The sequence below is a fragment of the Haliaeetus leucocephalus genome, unplaced genomic scaffold (assembly GCF_000737465.1).
Source record: "Haliaeetus leucocephalus isolate CR32 unplaced genomic scaffold, Haliaeetus_leucocephalus-4.0 Scaffold752, whole genome shotgun sequence".
Classification (NCBI taxonomy): domain Eukaryota; kingdom Metazoa; phylum Chordata; class Aves; order Accipitriformes; family Accipitridae; genus Haliaeetus; species Haliaeetus leucocephalus.
Genome location: NW_010973188.1, coordinates 2,732,764 through 2,744,887, shown reverse-complemented (window position 1 = coordinate 2,744,887; position 12,124 = coordinate 2,732,764). Strand labels below are relative to the sequence as shown.

The 12,124-nt window shown below is 54.8% G+C and overlaps 2 protein-coding genes across 9 annotated transcripts in view; one reads left to right on the top strand and one right to left on the bottom strand.

The window, feature by feature from the left end:
* The window catches only part of TJAP1 (tight junction associated protein 1 (peripheral)), a 40,854-nt gene extending 35,679 nt beyond the window's left edge, over positions 1-5,175 (top strand). For all 8 annotated transcript variants that reach the window (XM_010581193.1, XM_010581192.1, XM_010581194.1 and 5 more), the window contains one exon: positions 277-5,175. In XM_010581193.1, the coding sequence (XP_010579495.1) occupies positions 277-1,593 (1,317 nt within the window). In that variant the 3' untranslated portion in view covers positions 1,594-5,175. The remainder of the gene's footprint in view (positions 1-276) is intronic.
* Positions 5,176-5,944: 769 nt separating this feature from the next.
* Positions 5,945-12,118, bottom strand: LRRC73 (leucine rich repeat containing 73). Its single transcript, XM_010581186.1, has 6 exons — positions 11,842-12,118; positions 11,226-11,386; positions 10,098-10,220; positions 8,767-8,867; positions 7,928-8,111; positions 5,945-6,404 (listed from the first exon to the last, which is right to left on the bottom strand). The coding sequence occupies exons 1-6, from the start codon at positions 12,111-12,113 to the stop codon at positions 6,334-6,336; spliced, it is 912 nt and encodes a 303-aa protein (XP_010579488.1). The 5' UTR covers positions 12,114-12,118; the 3' UTR covers positions 5,945-6,333.
* Between the last annotated feature and the right edge of the window lie 6 nt (positions 12,119-12,124).

Genomic DNA, 12,124 nt, shown 5'->3' with positions numbered 1-12,124 from the left:
AGCCCGTGTGCCATCTTTTCTTGTTCTCTTCACAAAATGGGGCCTGTGAACCATGGCCTAGAAATGGCTGGTGTGACAGCTAGAGAACCTTGTTAGTCCCTCATGTGGCAAGTTTGCTTTGGAAACAGATACCTTTCTCAAGGCAAGGTAGGTGAATGTTAGGGTCAAGATAAGGAGTACAAAGTACACGTGAAGGTTGGTTGGAAAAGGCAGATTATTTGGAACTAAATGGCTTGCATGGCAGCCCCCTTCTAATGTCCTTTTCCTTCTCCCTAGCTTCCCTGTGAGCTGCAGGACATGGTCAATAAGCATTTGCACAGCACTCAGGAGTCTGCAGGCCCTGGTCAAGAGGCAACCCACACCTTGGCTCCATCTGATGTTGTGCCTACCTCAGTCATTGCCAGAGTCTTGGAGAAACCAGAATCTCTGGTTCTGAATTCAGCCAAGTCTAGCAGTGGCAGCTGTCCCATGGCTGAGGATGTCTTTGTGCATGTGGACATGAGTGGAGCCCCTCCTGATGCCTGCAACAGCACAGGGCAGATGGGAAAGGAGGGAGGAGATGCGGGGAAACAGCAGAATGGTGGCTGCAAGCCACAGAGCAGCGTGGAAAGCGTCCCAGAGGAGGTGCCTGCCTTTGAGAAGTTAAGTCCATACCCTACACCCTCACCTCCCCATCCTATGTACCCTGGGCGCAAAGTGATTGAGTTCTCTGAAGACAAGGTAAGGATCCCAAAGAACAGCCCCCTGCCCAACTGTACTTATGCTACGCGCCAGGCTATCTCCCTCAGCCTGGTGCAGAGCGAAGATGAGAGCTGCGACAGGCACCGGACGCTCCCCAACAGCCCTGCTTCAGAAGGGTGCCGTTCGGCCTCCAGCTGTTCCTGTCAGCAGTCCCCCAAAGCAGCCAGGGCTCACGGCTCTTCCCAGAGCAGCCCATTCAGCAGCCCTCCCCAAATTCCGAGCGCCTTCGCCAGCTCTGCCAGCTCCGAGGAGGACCTGCTGGCCAACTGGCAGCGTATGTTTGTGGACAAGGCACCCCCTACCTCAGAGCGGGTGCTGATGAACCGCACAGCTTTCAGCCGTGACACAGCCCCTGAGCTCCAGAAGAGGTTCAGCCGTTCCATGCAGGAGCTGGGTAGGGCAGCCTCAGCTTACTCGGATGGTGAGGAGTCCGCGCAGAGCTGCAGCTGGACCGTGAGCCGGGACTCGAGTGTGGACACAGATAGCACTGAGTCCAGAGCCCGCAGGAGCCATTTCTCTTCAGACTATGGTACAGATTTCTCCCAGGATGAAGCCCAGAAGCTGTTGCAGGAAAGTGGTGGAGGCACTGCTGAACCTGGAAGCCCCTCACCAGAGAAGCACAAGGACTATGTGGACCTTGGCTTGCCTGAGAGCCCAGCTGAGGAGAGAGAAGTATTGCTCCAGGGAAGCAAGGAGAGCAACCAAGGAGGTGCCCCAGAGGAAAGTGGAGAAGGCAGGGTCAAGCCTCCCTTCAGTCGGCCACACCGCAGCCCCAAGAGGATGGGTGTCCACCACTTACATCGCAAGGACAGCCTGACACAAGCCCAGGAGCAGGGCAACCTTCTCAGCTGAGGCAGGGCAAGAAGCAGCCACATGCTGCAGAGCTGTGGAATGCCTCCATCTGTCTGCCTTCTGAGGGAGAAACCTCCCTTAGTACCCTCCTCCCAGGGGGCCTCTACTCTGAAATTTTATATTTATTCTCTTCTGCTACCTGGAAGAGCTGGGGTCCCCCTTCCCTGGCACCTCAGATCCACAGTACTAGCACACACAGTGTGCAGAAGCACACACAAACACACTGCCCCAGCACACTCGCAGCTCTCTTCACAGCCTCACACTGGTGCCTGTACCAGAGCTCGTTCTTGGTACCCCTTGTCCTGGTGCCTGTGCCTCTTTATGCTTGCATCGTCTTTCCCCCTTCCCTCTCAGGTACCTGAGGCCCTGGGTGCTCTCATGCTGGTTGCCCACAGCTGCTCTGCTCTCTTTTTACTTGTGCCAACAGGGCAGAATGCCTGTGTGATGGTGTCTGATTCCCTGGGAGTCCCCAGGGGCTGTGAGTGGGGCAGTGGATGGCTATGTGCCCCTGGGGATGTGCTGGGATTACTGGTGTCTCATTTTCCTGCTGGGTTTTGTTTTCCCCAGCGGCCCTCCGGGTGGTTCTCCGGAATCTGCCTCTGCAGGTCCCCATCACTAGGCTCCTGTGTTGGGCTCAGCATCCAGCCCCCACGGAGGCAACGCATGGATGCTGGTGCTGTGGTGTGGGGCATGGGTGCTGTCTGCCGAGATGGTTCGGGCAGGCACTGCCTGCTAGGCACTGGGGTTTGTGTTTGAGTCTCTGCTCCCTCAACACCTCTTCCCCCGCTCTCTGCGCTGTTGTTTTGTTTGAACGGTGCTGATGCTTTGCTCTTGGGTGGGCTTCTTGCTTCTTTCCAAGCCTTTGGTTTTGGGGTGTATTGTTTTTTCTTTCTCCCCACCCTGCATAAACAGACACAGCCGTTGGCAGCCAGTCCAATGCCTGTGTTGAGGGTGTGTTGAGGAGGCTCAGCTCTCAGAGCTGCGCTTCCCTCTGATCCTGGCCTCCAGCCTGCAGAAACCCCTCCAGACGCAAGAACAAGGTCTCGCCCTGGGCAAGTAAGGCATGAAAGATGCTACTGGGCTTTTCTGGGCAGGCCTGGCAGGGTTGCGAGGGCAGCATGCTGAGGAGCTGCTCCCTGTAGACGCACTACCTCACGGCTCAGTAGCAGCCCTTTGCCAGGGTCTCCTCACAGGCCCCCCTTCTCCGGGGGGCTCCAGGCTGGCTCTGGCGCCTCTCCGGGGCCTCCCCTTCTGGGTGGGGCCTCTCTGCCTGTTTTTCCTAGCGTAGCGTGATATTATGTGACTTTTCTTCTCAGTCTTGTGTGCTTGGTGTCTTGGGGGGGGGAGGGCAGAGGTCTGTAGATGTAGGTATTTTTTTGAGGGCTTACGGAGCCCAGGGGTCCCATTTTAATTTTGTCCTGTGCCCTTGTCTGTCTGGTGTTTCTTGGCTCCTCCTGGGGTGCGAGGCAGAGAATAGCCTGGTTCCCTGTGCTGTGCCCCCCCCCCAATCCCCGCTGGCTGTCTTCAGCCTGCTGTCTGGTTTTTGAGTTGGGTTTGTGTTGTCCTCCCACCCTGCTCAATGAGGGCTCTTCACTGGGCCGTAGGAGAGCAGCCCTCTGTCCAGGAGGGAGCTCCCGTTCACATGCTTACAGCAAGATGTGCAGCCAAGAGCTGCCTGGGGGCCCTGCTCCCCTCCCCGAAACCCTGTCTCTGCAAAAGGCCTGCAGCTTGCAGCTGGGGCCAGCCAGGGCTTCAGCTCGAGCCTGGAGGCTCCAGAGCCTCTGAAAGTGAGCTGCAGGCCTCTCTGGCGGCTGTGTAGGTTGCTTTATGTATCCTGCCTAGAGCTGCTGCCTACACACTAGCCTTGTTTCCCACCTGGAACAGTTGTGGAGCTGGATGCCACCCTCTGGTGGGGAGGTGGGACTCAGTATTTCACTACAATATTTTGCTTGATCCCTGTGCAAACAGGCTGGTGCTGAGAGCAGGAGCCTCCTCTGAGCCCACAGGGTGTTCATCTCCCCTGTCCTGAATGTGGTGGTGGGGTCCTTGCGTTTGCTCTCATCAGCCACTGCACTGCTGCATTTCTTCTGTTCTTCTGCAGTGTTGCTGAGGGCTTGCACCTGCAGTGGCTGCCAGCTCCTGTCTCATGATCATCACCTGGGGCTGGATGCTCACTGAGTGAGCCCCTCGCTCTGAGACTGCTGGTGGCCTGCCTGTGGGAGAGCACAGCCACTTGGGCAGTAAGGGAGACATTGCCCCTCAGGGCTCAGCCCCATCTCCCCTGAATCCTAGCATGCTGATCAGGGGACAAAACCCACTCTTGCTGAAGCAGCTGGTGCTGATGGTGCTGGGCAGAGCCAGCCTCCCTCTGCCTTTGGTCAAGGTAGACTTAAAAGCAAAACAATGGAGAAATGGAGGGGTGGCAAAAGGGTGCCCAATGCCTCACCAGACACTTCTGCTTCACAGCATTAGGCTGCTGGCAGAGGTTGAGGGGGAGCAGTGGCCTCAAGAGGAGCAGAGCCCTCTCCCAGTGGGCACAGTGCCTGCCCTCTGCACTCCTGCTCACCTCCAGCAGTATTAGCTCTGGGGTCTTGAGCTGACCCACTTTCAGTGTCCCAACTCCAGACTGTTAATCTGTAACTAATGTGGGTTTTTTCTGAAATTTTCAAACTGATGTATATTTTAAGACCAGAAATAAACTATTTTAAAAGTAGGTGGCAATGACTATAGTGTTCTCTCTGTTGGTTAAGGCCTGGACTGGACTGATCCTGAGCATGTGAGGGAGGGAGCAGAGCCTGTTGTGGTGCAATGTCCCAAGTTTGCTGAATTGCATGTGCCACCCATTAACTCTCCTGGGGAGAGCAATCCTGTGACTTGTAGGCTTTCCAGAAAGCTGTGAATTCAGTGGTCATCCTGAGTGCCCACTTTCGCAGCAGCCTGGTTCAAGGTGCTTGTGCAAATTAAGTCATCTGTGTTGGAGAAGAGGTGCAGTCCCAAGCAAGGAGTGATGTGTGGGATGAGCAGTGTTTTACTTCTGTACTTGTATCCAAGCGCTGGAAACTGCTGTCTGGGTCTGAATGTAGACTGTCAGCTCAAAGATCAGACTGAGCCTGTAGACCAGAATCCATTGTTCACAGCAGCACTCGTGTCACTTTTGACTCGGAAGCTGACAGTGGCTTAAAAAAGGGGCAGATTATTTAACCAGGTAACTTTGAGAAACATTAAAAAACGTCGGCAATTTTCACATTACTTAAAGGCTAGGCTTGTCAAAACCTCTGCAATGAAGCTTGTTGTGCTGTAAGCAGCCTCAGTGTTACTCATAAAATTCTACCTACCACATTTCAAGTTATTTTGCTTCCTGTCCTTCTGTCTGATCTGTGTCTTGGCAAAGACTTCCACATGCTGATGTAGAGTAGGATGAGGTGTAGCTCATTCTTTTAATATTTGTTGGTTTTCTTGAAGCCCCAGCTCTCAGTCATGTGACAGTATCAGTTCTCCATTTCAGAAACTGAGTTACATGGGAATGTGTAACATACCCCCTCCCTGGAGTTCATAAGAGTTTTAGAATTCTAGTGTCAGTATTTTGTGGTTTTATTTTGTGTGGGGAGGGAGGATTGGGGGTGATTGGGCGTACCCCAGATAGGAAGCCCTCCAAACATGAGAGAGGGAGTTCCTGTAGGATGCTGATAGGTACGCTAGGAAGCATTTCGTTTTCATGTTGAATAGTGCTGCAGAGGTCAGAGATGAAATTTTCTCAATCTCCCAAGTTAGCTGCCTGTGCCCTTCTGACCTAGGTGTATGCAAAGCATAACACAGGAAGAGTTTCTTGCTTATTTGTCCCCATAATTAATGATTTTATTTCTGTGGTCCCTTGAGTAGCAGCTGCTGCCACAATTTAATCTTCCAGCCTAGTAAGAGCCTTAGAACATGATGTTCCTTGCCTAGCTCCAGCAAGGGGCGCTTGGCAGAGCAGTGAAACCTGTAGGGCTGGTGCAGGCTGAAGCCTTCACCACAGGTGCACGGCTGGTACCAAGCTCCCCGCAGCTGGACTCTAGTCCAGCCCTCTGCCTCCTGGGCAGAGGGAAGGCCTGGGGGACTGCAAACTGGGCAGTGACCGACCTCCCTCCAGGGCTGGGCACACGTCGTGGAGAACCTGCCCCTGCAAGGACGGTTCCCTGCAAGGAAGCCCGCCAGGCCGGCGGGCAGCGGGGGTGCGAGGGGCTGCTGCCCCCTGCCGACGCCCCGAGCCCCCCGCACGGCTCCTGCCTGCTCCTGGCAGCCGGCTGCTGCCGGTGCCTGTGGACGCCTGCCCTATCGGGGCCGCAGTGACGGAGGCTCACGCTACCATGAGTGGTGCCACATCTGTGACCTTTATAAAACTCTCATCGCGACAGCAGTACAAGCAATAGAAAGAACATCTCTTATACACATCTGAATAAATACAGCCTGTGCCCTGCGGGCACAGCCGGGCGTGGGGGGGGAGGCAGGGCAGCATGAGCTACACATGCAGCAACTGGACAATCACAAGCGGCCGACGGGGCGCGTGACAACACAGAGACGTGTGTAGAGATTCGCTCGGACCAGCATCTGGTAGTCAGAGAACCGAGGGAGGCATCAACAGGATGTGAAATGGGTAAGAAGATGGCTGGGCCAGCCCCCGGCAGGCAGGGGGGCTGCCGCACGCACGCTCCTCCAGTGGGCATGGTGCTCTTCTCGGCAGAAGCAGGCAGGGTAGCCCAGCTACATTTCTGTTTCTGCTAAGAGGCTGTCACCGAGACCTGATGTCATCAGGACCATCTGGGAGCTGGAATCTGTGGCAAGAGAGGGAGAAAACCATGAGCCATTTGGGCTGCCCGAGGGTGCAGGGCTGTACTCCAGATCCAGAGGTGAGGATGAGGAATTAGAGCACTGCAGGATGGGAAGTGAACTGCTGAGAGGATTGTGAGATTAAGTAGTAACTAGGTCTACTCTGGCCACACAGCAGAACAGAATCAATGTTTGGTGGGGGGCGGGCAGGGAAGGCAGAGACAGCAGCAAGAGCCCAGGGTGGGGATCTGCATTTATCTTGGCTATCGAGAGGAACATCAGCTCTGAACCCTCCCCATGTACACTTGCAGGTGATACTCGTGCTGATCCAGCCGTGCCCTTACCCAGCCCTGCGTAGACCTTTAAATCTGCACTCACCAAGTGTCTTTTCAGCTAGAGAGAGCATCCAGGTGGGACGGGCTAGCAGGCTGCAAGCCAACCAAATCCACGTAGGGTGGTGGTGTTGCCTTCCCAAGAGCAGGGAATGCAGCGGGCAAGCAGCCATTTTACGGCAGCAAAGGCCTGGAAATCTGACTTTCTGCGCTGCATGAATGGAGGGTTTGTGCAGCCCTCCCCTCCCTGCCTCAGGAAGGTGAGGGCAGCTTGCTGACTCTGTGATGGCATAGAGTGCCAGCCAGGAACACTGCGACTCTCCCCACGCCAAGTGAATCAGCTGCAAGGAGAATGGGCATGCATAGCAAGTAAGAAACTCAGCAGGGTACCAGTTGCCCATCCAGAAGGCTTTTTAAACAGAATTTTTTTTTTCCCTGGATGTGAGGGAGGAGGTCTTTACTGCCCATGTACTTCAGACCCAGAGTCCTACACATTCAAAACTTTTTATGGCTCTAATAAATGAGCATCTAGATGTTTTGAGGCCCAGGCAGTGCTTGTGCTTGTCTGCTGCTAGTCCAAGATGAGAATTGGGAGGGAAGAAGGACAACTAAAGGTAAAAAAAACCCCCAAAACAACAAACCAGCAGGATCACAAGGTAGTCATGACAATATACAATTTCACATATACAAACACGACACAACAGGTTACTGCTATCTCCATAATATACCCTTTTTTCTGCTACAAGCAACAGACAGGCTGTAGCACCTGGCTAAGCCTTCACATATTTGGGATGCAGAGATAGGAACAGCTGATGCTGTTCTGGTTGCAATGAGGAATGACATGACTTTTGGCTAGGATATCTGGCAATGGCCCCCAAGATCTTTAATGCTCCTGCCCTTGAGTTTTAAGACTTTGCACAAAGATTTCGTTCCTGCAGCATCAGGGAAAACGCCTCTGAGGTACTGCTTCCACTCTGCAGCAGCCGCATTGTCCTTGGAGGCTGCTTTTCCAAGCGTGGCTCAGCCCAACACTATTTAACATGAAGGTCATGCCTGGAGGCTGTCTGAATTCCAGTTCACAGGGAGAAGGGACAGACCCCATTCAGCAGCCCCACCATGAGAGACCAGTGGTGCTGGAAACACCTCAGACACCCCAATTCCTGCCTGTCAGCCCCTCCCCGCAGCCCAGGTCTTACTGTTCTGGCAGATCCAGGGGTTCTTCTCCCTGGCTGTGACTTCACGAGCCTCTGTCTCTTCCTCTTCCTCACCCTCTGAGAGCAGGTCAGAGATCTGCTGCTGCAGCTCAGGACTAATGTTGTTCTCCGCCAGGATGAGTGTCCGTAGGGCTGTGGGGTAATTCTCTACCATGTCCAGCAAGGTCTGCATGGAGAGTGAGATAAACAGGCTAACAAGCAGCACAAACAGCAGCTAGGCTGAATGGAAAGAGCTTCAATGCTCTGTCTCCCTGCAAACTCCAGCCCTCCTCCTCTTACCTCCACCTTCCCTTGGTTTTGACCTCCCTTCACCAGGCTTTCTGAGAGCCTGAGGACTTCCCATCTTTCTGTGGGAAAAGCTGAGCCTGGATTTCGTGGCTGTATCTAAAGAAGAAGGGACTGCTCTACACCCTGTTGCTGCCACATATCCAGGCTAGTCCCCTCTCACCACTGGGAGCTGAGGCTCTGAGAGGAGAGCCTGTGCTACCAAGCCTTGGCCCCTATCTGTCCACAGAGCTTTAGCTCTGATCCTCAGTCACAAGTTCCTTACTTCTTCCAAGAAAACCAAACTACAAATAGAGCCACGTGTTTCTCCCTGCTGACTTGAGGGAGATCCAGGAGCCCTATGTCAGAGCTGTGGCTTATGAGCTCCTCCTGTGGCCAAATGTAACAGCACCCCTGGGCACAGGGAGGGATGGGGGTGCATGTGGACTCGGGGAGGGGGATGGAGGCAGGTATAGGTCCTAAGGCCTCTACAGACTGCCAAGACCTATGCCCCTGGGATGTCAGTGATGCTGTAGAGTAACTGTAGGCTCTCATACCTGGGCTGACTGGTTGGTAAGTCCTGTTCCCTCCAAGTCCAGAACTTCAAGGGTTCGACTGGAGGCCACAGCAACAGCAAGCATCCCTGCTACCTGGTCACCTGTGGGAGAAGCAAACGGGGGCTGTCAGCAGTGCCTGCCTTCCTGCATGTAATACCACATGCCTTCACAGGCCTGGAGCTGTCATGGAAACATCCTCTGAGTATTTCTGCCATCAGAGAACCTCCAAATCTCAGTTACCTTGAAGGGAAAAAAAAGCTAACTGAGAAAAGAGACAAGGTAAAGGCACAGCATTTTGTGGTTATGGGAACAATCACTGATTATCAGGGGAACACAGTGAAATTGTTTTTATTCCCCAAGGAAACTTATCTTCCCAAATCTCCTTCCTACTCAAGGATGGGAGGGCCTTTAACAGTTCCTGTAAGACACCCCAGATGCAGAACAAGGAGCTGAATACCTCAGTCCAGGGTGAGGTTGGAGCCAGAAAGAGGACTCCGCATCAGCTGATGGACTGCCTCCCTGGAAAGGGGGCATACTTTTGGGGGTGGATGCAGCAGGACCAGGAGCATTAAACACTGATGCTGGTAAAGAGACAAGACTCCAGCATGTCTCCTGACATTTCCCAGTGAGTGCCAAGATACTGTACAACTGTGACATGTTCTCTTAGAAAAAAAAACAAAACCAAGCTGCTGTCAGGTAACACCCTAGGGCCTTTCCTGCCCAAGAGGAGGCACCTGGTCAGACAGACAGGGCCTGGAGGGAGGCTCTGTTTCCAGACAGGGTGAGGAGGGGAGCGCCCTGCTGATGCTCAGGGAGGCATGGCCTGGTCTCCTCCTCACCACCTTGCAGCAGAGCTGGAGAGAGTTGGTTTCTATGGCAACGAGTGCCAGGCTCTCCTCTTCCTCCTCCCTGCTCTGCTGGGAAGATGAAGGGGGAGCACAGGGACATATTGCATGTGCCAAGCTAGCATCGGCACCCAGGAACATAGGCACTTCAGGAACAGGGGAGATGTGGAGGGTCGAATGTGCCGACAAAGGCGGTGGAGCGGGCAAGGCACAACCTCCTTCCTGCACCCCCCCACAGGGCACGTGGCCACCTCACACAAGCAGAGCAGCAAGGCTGGCTTTTCCTGCAGCTGAAGGTGCCTGGCAGTGTCAACTCGCTGCTGGCGATCAGAAGGCACCTATGCAAGAAACTGCCCCATCCTGCTGGTGATGCTCCACCACCTTTCTAGAGCTTGTTCCCCAGCCACCCACTGGCGCAAATTGCACAAATGCTGAGAGGCAGGAGTGCAACGTCCCCTGCTCCTCCTTCCTGGCCCCCCAGCTTACCTAGGGGGTTGTAGTCCAGGTTCAGCACGCGGAGCTGTGAGCTGTGAGCCACTGCAATGGCCAGGCGTCCCCAGCCTTTGCTTGTGACACCTGGGTTGGCGCTCAGCGTTAGCTCTTTGAGGCCTGGAGAAGAGAGAGAAGCCAAACCAGAGCCTTAGGGTCACTAAAGCAGTCTCAGGGGAGCTAGTTCAGCTAACCTGAACAGCTTTGAGTCGTGTCCCCTGTACTCTGACAGGCTAAAGGGTTTGGTTTGCTCTGACAACTGTCATCACATATTTCACTTCAGCAGTAGCCCTTCATTTGCCCATGCTGTGACCACCCCATTTCTCTGCTCTACCAACCTGTGTCCTGCTTACCCTAAATAGCAAATACAATGGAAACAAGTAAGGGGTGTGTGAGGCAACTGACTAGGAGAAGGAGGTGGCACAAGGTGATAGGCTGGAGAGAGGATAACGGGGACAGTAGGCTCAGAAGCGTGCACCTGGGACGGGTGGCCAGCAGAGATAACAGCATCAGTGGCACTGTGAGCACACAGAGGAGAAGGTGCTGGGGGGAGGTGGAAAGCACTTTGAGAGTCAGGAGAGAGGGGTGGTGTTACCTCATGCCAGCTCTCAGCTTAACTGGCTCACCAAAGGCTTCTGACCACCAAAGATCATCCCCTGCAAAGATCTGAGTCTTGGCACTAAGACTATGACCATGCAACTACACACTCACAGAGTGCGCCCACAAGCAGGGACAATTCCGAGGCACTGACAGTAAAGCCAAGTGCTGAGGTGGGGGCACACCACATATTTATCTACGGTCATTATCAACACACAAATGCAAAATCCAAACTGTCCCCTCCTCCAGTTTCAAATGCTCCTGTTATGAACCAGAAGCAACCTGTTGGTCCCCGAGCTCCAAACTGCCAGCAGGACAGATCAATAGCAGAAAACCCATGCCTGCTCGAGGGAACGGCTCCTCTATTGCTTGGCTTTTCTGCTTTACTTAAGTTGGGGAAAGAAATTCCTCAGCCCAGGCAAACTACAGAGCCTGTCTCCTCCAGGGCTGAGGATTTACTGCTGCATGCATCTGCTCTATGGGAAAGCTCCACCAGTCATTGTGCAACCCATGGCCCCTGGTGCTTACCGGACTTGGCGCCGTCAGGCGGCAGGAGCCCACAGATAAGGTTGATGCCTTCATCACCCAGCATGCAGTCTCCTAGATCCAGAGCCACCAGCGAGGGGTGGATGGAGAGAGCAGGGTTGAGGAGGGCCAAGCCTGCATCTGTCAGGGGACTCCCATGGAGGCTGTGCAGGTAAAAGGGAAAATTACTATGGAGCCTTCTTCCTGGGGACTAACTAACCTGATGGGCCGGGAGAAGCAGACCAAATGAGGAGGATGACAAATCCTAACCCCAAGTGGGGAAAAAGTGCTAGGAAGCCTCTGCTGCAAGGGTCAGCTGGCCGCTACGGTGGCCCTCCTCTCCCGGCCGGGATGCCAGCGGGGCAGGGGCAGCCCTCACCACCGGGCAACCAGGTTGGAGGGCCCGGCACTAAAAGCCAGGGCCGTGCCCAGCCGGCGGGGGCAGAAGTGGCTCTCTCCCAGCCGGGTGAAGGGCGACCAGGTTACCGTCCGCAACGTCAAGGGCGTTTTTCCTCCGACTAGACTTAAATTCAGGGGCTGGCCCTGAGCTGCGAGCCGCCGAAAGACCCGTCCCCGTCCAGGAGGGGGCCAGGGGCATCCCCCTCCCCGCTGTACTCACAAGAGGGACTGGACGGAGCGGTTTGTCTTCAGGGCCTCGGCCAGCTGCTTGACACGGTTGATGTTGGACACGATGCCCAGGTTGAGGTTGAGCTGGGCCAGGGAGCGGGACTCGGCCGCCCCGCGGCAGACATGCCCAAAGTCCCGCTCGGAGAGCTGGCAGCCCCGCAGCGACAGCAGCCGCACCGAGTTCTCCCGCAGGCTCTCGCAGATGTCCCGGATCTCCGCCCCCGATAGCGTCTCCCCGGAGATCTGGATGGACCCCGGCAGCATCTTCCCCCCGC